At 33.0% G+C, this 11406-nt stretch overlaps 1 protein-coding gene across 1 annotated transcript; it reads left to right on the forward strand.

Moving 5' to 3' along the window:
* Positions 1-6510: 6510 nt before the first annotated feature.
* CYP98A3 (cytochrome P450, family 98, subfamily A, polypeptide 3) lies at positions 6511-11225 on the forward strand. Its single transcript, XM_086236167.1, has 3 exons — positions 6511-7115; positions 9777-10174; positions 10400-11225. Exons 1-3 carry the CDS (start codon positions 6611-6613, stop codon positions 11042-11044), a joined length of 1548 nt encoding a protein of 515 aa, XP_086092293.1. The 5' UTR covers positions 6511-6610; the 3' UTR covers positions 11045-11225.
* Positions 11226-11406: the final 181 nt, after the last annotated feature.

The following is an 11406-nucleotide window of genomic DNA, read 5'->3' on the forward strand; positions in this document are numbered from 1 at the left end:
GTCCAACTCCAACGACAACAACCCTGACCCACCCCTTCACAGCCCCTCCTTCTCCCTCACCCCCCGATCACCTCCCTCCCTCACCGACCACCCCTCCCTCATTTTCTGTCCCTGTCCAACTCCAACAACAACCCCAGCCCACCCTCTCCCTGCCTTTCCAATTGCGACCACCTTCTCCATTTCCCCCCTCTCTATCTCTCTCTCCACCTTAAAAAAAAAAAAACGCAGATAGTGGCTGGTTCGACGGGCCAGTGCCGAACCAGCCACCACTTTGAAATTTTTTTATTACCGAACTAGCCACCATCTTCTCCGGTGAATTCATTGTTTCCGGCGGCGTCAAGGAAGAAAACTGAGGCTCGAGAGAGAGAAAGAGAGTGAGGGAGATGATGGGTTCGGTTGAGAGAGTGGGTTTAGGAGAGAGAATGAGATAGATTGGGCTGGGGAGGGAGATGGTCGGGGTGACCGGTGAGGGAAGGGGAGGGGCTGCTGGGTTTGTGTTTTTTTTTTTGTCTGAATTGATAGGGGGGGTGTGTTGGGTGTGGGAATGAGAGAGTGGGAAAGAGAACGAGGGTGTGTTTGGTCTTTTCTCTTTGATTGGTTTTTTTTTTTAAGTGGGGTGTGCAAAAAGAAAAAAAAGGGTGTGCAAATAGCAGCACTCTTTTAATATTCATAATTTTAGTTGATTCTCACTTTATCATTTAGATATTTATTTATTTTATTTTACCATCTATAACTATTTTTCGTATCTCTTTAATTTTTTTTCATTCATCTGTTAACTAATTCGTCAATATTGATGACAATAATGTCTCTGTCACATTATCATTTTTGACGACTTGGGTGAGGGAATTGATGAAAAAAGGTAAAGTGAAACATGAAAAATAGTTGTAGATAGTAAATTGAAATAAATAAATATTTGAATAATAAAGTGGGAATTAACTTAAATTATGGGTGGTAAAAATATAATTAAACCTTTTAAAAAAAAAATTGAATGTACTCTTGCACACTTTATATAAAAAATTAAAAAAAAATTATATAGAGAGCAAATTTTCGGATATATAGAATTTTCCAAAAATAAAAATAAAAAATCATTCGCATCATTTTTTTTTTTTTGTCAGGCATGGCATTATTTACTATTGCGTTAACGAAAAATAGGCAATGTTTAGCTAAGATCGGCGCTGGTACTTTTTTTTGTTTTCTGCTATTTGCCCTAACTTTTTCTTCAACCTTGCATTCATATATGAAACTCTATGAAATAAAATAAAAAATTAAGAAAGGAAAAAAGAAACCCAATACCCTCTATACTTTGGAAAATCATGTTGTAGTTCTTTTTCTTATTGAGCCTTGAGCCCTCATTTTCACACAAAACAATGGGCCTTGGGCCCTCATTTTCACCAAAAAATGGGCATTGGGCCTTGGACTTAAATGAAATACAACCGTTCAATGAATTTCAAAATGAACGAATTGGTACTCGTCATGCGCAGATTCACCAAACTCATGCATGTGGCCCATCGATTTGCACAGTATCAATATAAAAATCAAAAGTACACACTACTCATGCACTTGAGCAACACTCTAGCAATGAAGAAATAAGTTATTCCTATTTTTCGACATTCACAATCAAAATTCATATATGAATTTTTTTTTTTTTTTTCTAACAGAACAATCGTTACAAAAAATAAAACTAATGATGTCAGTGGAATGAATGAAAATTGTACATGGAATCCAATTGAAATAAGCCAAAATCTGAAGATTGTAGAGGAAGTAAAGTAATAAACCCTAGTAAAAATGATGAATTTGGTCGGCCTAAGCAATATATAGAATAGTTGCTCGATCACTTGCTCATATGATATAGTCATAATCCAAGAACAAACTTCTCTATCTCACCAACCCACCACCAACCCCAAGTGGGACCAATACACTCCTACTTTTGACACACTAACACCAAATTCACCAACCCCCACTAACACTAATCAGGATATTTATTATCATTATTATTATTTGTTTATTTATTTATTTTTAATAGCTGCGCCAAGGGGATTTGTCTAGAAAAAAAGAAATTAAATTAAAAACTCAATGGACAAGTGTAGGAGATTGTATTGGGTTCTTGAAACGTTCACCAAACATGGAAGAGAGGCTGCAATACGTTGAAAGGGAAGTGCGAAAGAATGATAAGTTTATGGATGAACAATGGACGACCCGACAAAAGCAAGGAACCCATGGAAACAAGAAGGCAGTCACAATTTTGGACCATTACCCATCATCTCTTTCTATGTGTTTTCTATTTGTTGTAAATATGTTTTATTTTTATTTAAAGGTAAACTAAAAAAATTAGATCTTTTTTAGTCCATATATTTTGACTCAAAATCATATTTGATCTTCACTGTTTAATTTTGTCAATCTGGTTTATGTTTTGGCTTTATTACATTTTACACACCTGAACTTTGAGCTCAATCTCACTTCACCACCTAAAAAAAAAATTGTCTCAATTTACCACCTGAATTAAAAATTTGTTGCAATGTACCACCTCTCGCTCATTTTGTCTAAACTTTTGTTAAAAATAAGGGTGTTTTGGTCTTTTTCAAGTCAATTTTTTATTGTGTCAAAGTAAATAAAGCGTAAAAAAACCATTTTTTTTTTACAATAAGAACTTGAAAAACACCAAAACACTCTTATTTTTAACAAAAATTAAGACAAAATTAGCTAAAGGTGGTACATTACAACAAATTTTTAATTCATATGGTAAATTGAGACAATTTTTTTTTTAAGTGATGAAGTGAGATTGAGCCTAAACTTCAGGTGGATAAAATGTAAAAATGTTACTTACAATTTTAAGACATTTTGCACCCAATATGAATGTTTTTTTGAATCAAAAATTGAAATTAGTTTTAAAAAGTCTATAAGATTGTCTTTCAACCCCCAATAAAACTTTTTTCAAAAAAAAAAAAAAACAAAATTTTTTTATCTAAATTAAAAATCTAGATTTTATTAAAATTATCTTAAGATTGCAAATAATATAAACGCAAAGATCCAATTGACAAAATTTAAATCATAAGAACTAAATATGATTTCGGGCCAAAACAAAGTACTAATTACAAAACATGATTTACCCTTTATTTAATGTTATTTGAGTGAATTTGTAATTTTCAAAAACATTACCAATAGCTTGGATAATGATGAGTTAAATGAGTTGTTATTGATAAATTTTTCTTCATATTAAATTTCTTAGGTGCGTCGATGCATTCCTATCTCTGCCCCTTTCAAATTTTTATTTTTTTTCTCAAAATCTGCCTCATTTGGGACGAAGTGCTACAGGGTCTCAAGATTAGACCTGAAAATAGACCGGTTTTTTATTCAAATTCTATCAAAATTTGATATAATTAACGGGATATATATGGATTTGTGATCTTAATCCGATAATCAGATTACGATCCGAATCCGATAATTCATTAGCTTAACAAATCAAATAAGGATTAGACCTAATCCAATCCGACTTAATATAATACATAATGCATTTTTTAATATTTTTAATGTTTAATTGGATATTAATCCCTCAAACTCTTTTTTTTAAAGCCTCCAACCCGTTGACTTTTTAATTCATAGATTAAGCCCAATTTCTAAAATTGCAGACACCTAGGATTAAAACACACCTAAAACTATTTTATAATTACAAAGTCTGGCATTGTCATTAATAAGAGTAAATGAATTAAATTTATAAATTTTGTAGATTTAATTGATAGATTTTCATGATTGAGTGTAATAAATTTTATTCATAATTAATTCAAATCAACCAAAAAAAAATTATGTATGTACATAAAATCATTAATTGTAGGTATATAAAATTTACGCACAAAAAAAAAAGGTTCATTGATTTTAACTACTAAATTTCAATAACTTTTTAGTTTAGATACCAAAATTAAATAATATTTTAGATTAGGTACTAGTTGAAAAGTCAAACAAAATAATAAAGTAAAAGGTATTAGAATTTATAAATATTACATCACATGCCACTACAATAAAAAAATAAAAATAAATTACATCACAAATATTACATTAATTTATACTATATTGTATTAAAAAAAAAAAAAATCAATCCAGTCACAACTTAACTATGACTGTCTTGGTAAATTAAAATAGACAACTCACACCACTATACTATATATTATTTTGAGTAAAAGTATTGTTTTGACCTCTATTTATACTATGTTGTAGTATAATTTCTCTGAAAATAATTCAATTAAGTCACAACTTAACTGTGACTGTCTCAAAACTTAGATGTGACTGTCGTTCAGTCACAACTAAATTTAAAGTTGTGAATGTCGTACAGTCACAACTAAATGTGAAGTTGAGACTATATTAGCAAATTTTCAAGATAATATAAAAGCCTCAAGGGCAATTTTGTCAAAACCTTATAAATTTTAACTAACACCCATCATATGTGGGCCAAAAGACAAAAATGTCAAATGGAAAAGGCTCAAATCAAATGAGTCAACATATTTGTGACCTAATCTAAAAAACTGCATTTAAATTTGGTAGTTCAATTGAAATTAGGGATGGGCACGAGATCGGGGGGGACGGGACTTACCTCATCTCGTTCCCATCTCATGATTTGAGTTCGGGATCGGTATGGGACGGGATGAGGGTTTTGGGATTATGGTACCATCTTGTCCCGTACCAAACTGGTTCGGTACGAGTTCGGTACCATCTTGATCCCAAACTAAAAAATAATAATAATTCAATTATTCAATTTTTATTCAAGATTCATCCTCAAATAATAACATGTAAACATAACAAATGACCTTTTAAATGACCTTGTAAACTTAGTCCATGAAACTTACAAAACAAATACAAACTTACAAAGCAAACCAAATAAAGTTTAAGATAATAAACAAAACATTACATGCTTCAACACTTTCATAAAATTTAAGTTCTTCAAGACAAAGTTCATCTTCTAAATCCAAGTTAAAAAATGAATTGGGCTTAGTGATATTTGGGCCTATTAAATTAAATAAATAAATTTTTAATTAAATTTTAATTAATCGGTACGGGATGAGACCATCTCGGTATTGAACCTTCAAGACCGATCCCATCCCGTTTGAGATCGGTACAATACGGGATTGGAAAAAAAAAACGGGATGGGACCAAACGATACGGAATGGCACGGAACGGTATGGTTTCGGTATTTTCGGTCTTAATGTCCACCCCTAATTGAAATATTATATAATCTTCATACTATACCAAAAAATTATTGGAATTTAGTATTTAATTCTAATTTTCAAAAAAAAAAAAAACAGTAGGTGCATAAAATTAACACGAAAAAAATAATAAGTGCACAAAATAAACACGAAAAAAACATAGTAGGTGCACAAAATAAACATGAAAAAATCAGTAGGTGCACAAAATAAACACACAAAAAAAGCTAGTAGGTGTACAAAACAAGTATCTTAGTTAATCTTATATTATTTTTTGGGTAGTTTCGTATTATTGTTATTATATAAATTTGATATTAATTATGATATAGCAAAACTAATTTTCAAAATAAAAAAAAATATTCAAAGTTGAAACAAGTAACAATAATATCATTTCAATAAAAAAACTGAAATATTATTAATTAATGAAGATAAATAGCATTAACTACTCCTAATATTACCTACATAGGGTAAAGGGTATCTTAGGAAAACAACAAACTTTTAGTTTTAAATTAAGCTGACTCATCCAACAATATAAGAAAAATTACTTATGTGGACACTAGTCAAAGGGTTAAACCTCTTAAAAAAAAAATTATGTTGGGTTACAGTTAGAAAAAAATATATTTCAGGTGGTTTATCCTAATTTATTATATGTTTAATAAAGATTATATATGTGTAAAAGTAATTTGAGGTTTTTTACACATTAATTGTCTTATTCAGTCTAATACTAATAAAGTTTTAATCAGCTCTCTAAATATATCCAACTAAAATCCGATTTGATTTAAATCTGGTACTAATCGAATACGAATCGACATGTTTTGAATTTGTTAAATCTAAATATAATCTGAATTCGATAATTCGATTATGAAGATTCAGATTTGAATTTAGGTCAATCCGATCCATTTTCAGACGTCTACTCAAGATTGCTATCCCTGTGCCTATCTACGACGAGAATAGAATGTTCAACCTGCTCACCAACCTTTGATTCCTTCATACACCAAGTTAAAAGTCCCAATCATATCCATTCTCACCTCACCAACAACCAAAAGACTAATTAAAACCTTCCCCACTGCGCAGTCACCGCACATCAAAAGCACGCGCCACAAATGCTTGGTTCCTACACCTCCAAGGTGGGTCCCAGCTGGTTTGGTTTAAATTTGCAAGCAAAATGATGAAGATGGGTGGTGGTGATCCACATGATTGTGTACGTTGTGAGTTGGGTACACTTTCCATTAAGTGGGTCACCCTCTTAATTTCACAATACTAATCAGTAATATATACCACGTCCACAGTACACTACTAATTATCCCTCCACCAACTCCAATCTGTCTCTATATAGACCAATTCAATCCCCCTCCCACCATATATTGCCCAACTGATCCATCCCAAACCCTCTCCATTGACATATTGATCCAACGATCAATATGGATGTTCCTTTTTCATCACCACCCTTGGTTTTATTATCCATCATCATAATATTATTCCTCCTTGCATACAAGCTCTACAAACGGCTGAGGTTCAAGCTCCCGCCCGGCCCACGCGCGTGGCCGATCGTTGGAAACCTCTACGACGTAAAGCCGGTGAGGTTCCGGTGCTACGCGGAGTGGGCCGAGGCGTACGGGCCCATCATATCGGTGTGGTTCGGGTCGACGTTGAACGTGATCGTGTCAAACTCGGAATTGGCAAAGGAAGTGCTTAAAGAGCAGGACCAAAAACTTGCTGATAGGCATAGGAGTAGGTCAGCAGCAAAGTTTAGTAAGGACGGGCAGGACCTTATTTGGGCTGACTATGGACCTCACTATGTGAAGGTGAGGAAGGTTTGCACCCTTGAGCTTTTCTCTCCAAAGAGAATTGAAGCTCTCAGGCCTATTAGGGAAGACGAGGTCACAGCCATGGTTGAGTCCATTTTCAATGACTGCACCAATCCTGGTATGCTTCCTTTTCTGTCTTTTCCATTATTTGCTAGCCTTTTGATTTTATTCCCTATTTGAGATGAAATATATATGCAATGCAAATAATTTGTTATCAAATTGACCAATACTATGATTCAATGGAGATTTGTGAGCTGTACCAGAAAATTATTTTCTATATAAATAAAGCAAACACTTAAGTAAAACATTTTCAAATTTAAGTTTTGTCTTTACTGAATTAAAATGTTATAAAAGAACAATACAAACATTAATTAAAAACGGTAAAATACCAATACATTAAAAATTAAAAAGAAAATACAAACATGTTTATAAAAAATAGGAAATTACAAGTAGTTCACACTTCACACCATCAACTACTCACGTACTCCACAATAAAAAAAAAAAAAAAAAAATTCAATATATTGTTGCGTGATAAAAAAGACTTTTGACATGTTGCATACTTGCATGCCAAAAAGTCTAATATATATATTTATAAGAGAAAGTCTCTTGATTACGATCGATCGGATGATCGGATCCACATCTTTTTCAAGTTCGCCAACTAGTTAGGGGCATGAGGGGAAAGAGAAAAAAGCAAAGAAAAAGTCAGATAATAAAGTCAACTAATTACGACGGTCATGGCAACTTCGTTTGACTAATTATAAGTTTTTTTGGGTATAATGGGGCGAAGTTGAAAGAAAAACTAAGTTAAAATAGCTCCAGCGGTAGAGAATTCAGCAACATCAGTAGATAGCAGAGAAATGACATAGTGTCTAGTTATAAGTTAATATATATATATATATCTTTTCGTTGAGGTATATCTCAATTTAAATACGATGATGTATAACTTGTGAGACTCATTTTGTATTGTAATTCGATGGTTGAAGTCGTTTATATTTTAAGTTTATATACAAGAATCATCCTTGCAAAAAATTAGTTAAATTAAAAATCGTTTAATCATTTGATTAAAGGATCATCATTTTAAGTGTTAATGAAATCCATATATTTATCAATTTATTCTATTATAATTAAATATCTTAATAATTTCTGATTTACCTAATTTTTTATAAGGATAATCGTTGTATATAGACTTAAAAAATAGATAACTTCGATTATCAAATTATAATACAAAATAAATTTTACAAATTATACTTCATCATTATGTTTAAGTTAAAATATACCTTAATGAAATGGCTAATATAATACTTAGTGACAAAGTGCTCCTGTCATTCAACAACCACGCCTCCTGCCATTTAATAGTCTTAATTTGCATATTATAAATGCAGATGGCCAATAATTGATTTTTATTGTTTGGTCATAGTCATTTATTAATTACTGTCGGAATAAAAGGTCAGTGGTAATTTTTCTATGAGGAAAGGGTTTTCGTAAAAAGTATGCATAATATATGGTATATGCTTGATTTTAAAGAAAAGTTATATAGCATTCCCCAGAATATATATATATTTTTTTAAAGGAAGAAAGAAGGAGAAGTTATATAGTCTCTATAAAGCAAAAAGTTATATAGTTTTTGATAAAATTATAGTTAAATATGAAATTATTTGCTAAATATAAAACTGTAGTTAAATTTAAAAATATAGCAAAGTATAATATTAGTTGTGAATAATATTGTTTATGCAAGAGTTTTAAACCTTAGTTATATATATATATATAATTATGGCTACTTTATACCGTCAAGGCATTATATAATAGATGCATGTGTTGTGACTAAATGCATGCCGAGTACAATGCACAAAGAAAGTTTCCTTTTTCTTTCTTACTTTCTTTAATCTTCATTAAGTTAGGTAAATTTCTTTCTAATCATGAGGCCCCTACATTTAATCATTTCAACAAACTTCTTTAAATAAATTAATATGGTTTTGTCCCATCATGAGTATTAAGTATAATATGTTTTGGGTAGATCAACTTAGGACATTTAAATTGTGTTATCATGCAGACGTTGTATCACACGCATTTAATCGATGAATTTATTTATTTAAATTAGTAAAATATAGTTTTTGCACTGTGAAATCCGTCACATGACAAGCAGACAAATTTACTGGGGGGCATGTCTCTACTTAACCCCTTTGAATTGCGATATGCCAATATGTGCTGGGTCCCTACTTAAGCGCATGACACCCCTGACTATGCCAATATGATATAAATTCCAACTGATCGATACCCTGTTTCAGCTGGCACAAATAGCACAAACTTGTAGTACATTTATGAATAGATTTAAGAGCCAACAAAAGAGAAGTCAACGTTCTTTACCAAGAGAGAGGTCAACACACATGTTTGGGCCTCCTAATTCTTAAATATTGCATTACCCAAAATAAAGTCTTAAATATTGTAGTTGAATTCATGGTCAGTTGGTCACAAAGTTAATTAATTACAATTAATGAGCATGTTTGGGGTTGATAATAATATCCCATTTGGTCGGCTCAGATGGGGCTTACACTAATTTCCAATTTTCAATTTTCCAAAAGATGGATCTTTTGTACTAATTTCTTTATTTTTACTTGTCGGAGTGATTTAAACTTGAAACATTTTTTAACAAACGAAAAAGTATATATATTACTAAACAAATAGCTAATTGATTTGTTTATAACAACTAGAATGGTTATATATGATTTTAAGGCTATTTACTTATTTAAATTAAGTGTAACATATTGACTTTATAATGCAGAAAACTCCGGAAAAAGCTTGTTAGTGAAGAAGTATTTGGGAACAGTGGCTTTCAACAACATAACAAGGCTAGCATTTGGGAAACGTTTTGTGAACACAGAGGGTGTGATGGACGAGCAAGGGCTCGAATTCAAGGCGATTGTGTCGAATGGACTGAAGCTCGGTGCATCACTTGCCATGGCGGAGCATATTCCATGGCTACGGTGGATGTTCCCACTAGAAGAAGAGGCATTTGCCAAGCATGGGGCACGAAGAGACCGGCTCACTAGGGCAATCATGGAAGAGCACACACAAGCTCGCAACAACACTGGTGGTGCCAAGCAGCATTTTGTTGATGCATTGCTTACATTGCAGCACAAGTATGACCTTAGTGAGGACACTATTATTGGACTCCTTTGGGTAAGCAATACAAATTATAGTAACAATAATACGAATACTAATATATTCTTTCCTATTTAATCAAGGGTTATTTATAACTATCATATTTTCAAAATTTGCCATTTATAAGCCACATCAGAATTGGACTGAAAAATTAGGACAAAGTGAGACACGAGAATAGTTTGGGGGGTATTGTTATATATTTATTTATAGCCTAACACTGCATTGATTGTATGACTTGTGCAGGACATGATCACTGCAGGCATGGACACTACAGCCATTTCAGTTGAATGGGCCATGGCCGAGCTCATTAGGAACCCAAGGGTGCAACAAAAGGCCCAAGAGGAGCTAGATCGGGTCGTTGGGTTTGAACGGGTCATGACCGAAGTCGATTTCTCAAACCTCCCTTACCTACAATGCTTAGCCAAGGAAGCGCTACGGTTGCACCCGCCAACTCCACTAATGTTGCCCCACCGAGCCAATGCCAACGTCAAGATTGGCGGCTACGACATCCCTAAGGGTTCGAACGTTCACGTAAATGTTTGGGCTGTAGCCCGTGACCCGGCAGTATGGAAAGACCCAAATGAGTTCCGACCCGAAAGGTTTCTAGAAGAGGATGTTGACATGAAGGGCCATGATTTTAGACTACTTCCATTTGGAGCGGGTCGGCGGGTATGCCCGGGAGCCCAACTTGGTATCAATTTGGTGGCATCCATGTTGGGCCATCTATTGCACCATTTCTGTTGGAGCCCAGCTGAAGGGGCAAAGCCAGAAGAGATTGACATGTCAGAAAATCCAGGGCTTGTCACTTACATGAGGACTCCATTACAAGCAGTGCCTACGCCAAGGTTGCCCTCACACTTGTACAAACGTGTGGCCGTGGATATGTAACTTTTACTTTCTTTCTTCTTATTATCTCATTTTCTCTTAAGTTTTTGTTTATGAAAAGGGTTTACTATTTTATTATTATTGTTATTTCAAAATTTCCATTGTGGGTGTAAATTACTCCCATAACGAATGAATCATGCTGCGTTACTAAAATCTTAAATGTTAAGTTGTTTCGTTTGTAATTCTCTTAAGAATATTTTATGAAAGTACTTTCCCACCCAGATGAAAAAAAATCCATTTAATTTTAGTTGCCGAGACTGATCAAATAGATTTGTCAGTTTGAGCAAATTGGATTGAACTTTGAACACCCATATCCATATATGGATTCTAGCTTTGACAACATAACAAGCCAAACTATGTAGATA

This window comes from Dryas octopetala, chromosome 3 (assembly GCF_963921425.1).
Source record: "Dryas octopetala chromosome 3, drDryOcto1.1, whole genome shotgun sequence".
NCBI classification, from domain to species: domain Eukaryota; kingdom Viridiplantae; phylum Streptophyta; class Magnoliopsida; order Rosales; family Rosaceae; genus Dryas; species Dryas octopetala.

Bases quoted from the DNA above. Each gene is read 5' to 3' on its own strand.
- CYP98A3 (XM_086236167.1), top strand. From the start codon at position 6,611: ATGGATGTTCCTTTTTCATCACCACCCTTGGTTTTATTATCCATCATC. The intron at 7,116-9,776 runs GTATGCTTCCTT...TTTATAATGCAG, and splicing joins CAATGACTGCACCAATCCTG to AAAACTCCGGAAAAAGCTTG. The intron at 10,175-10,399 runs GTAAGCAATACA...TGACTTGTGCAG, and splicing joins CTATTATTGGACTCCTTTGG to GACATGATCACTGCAGGCAT.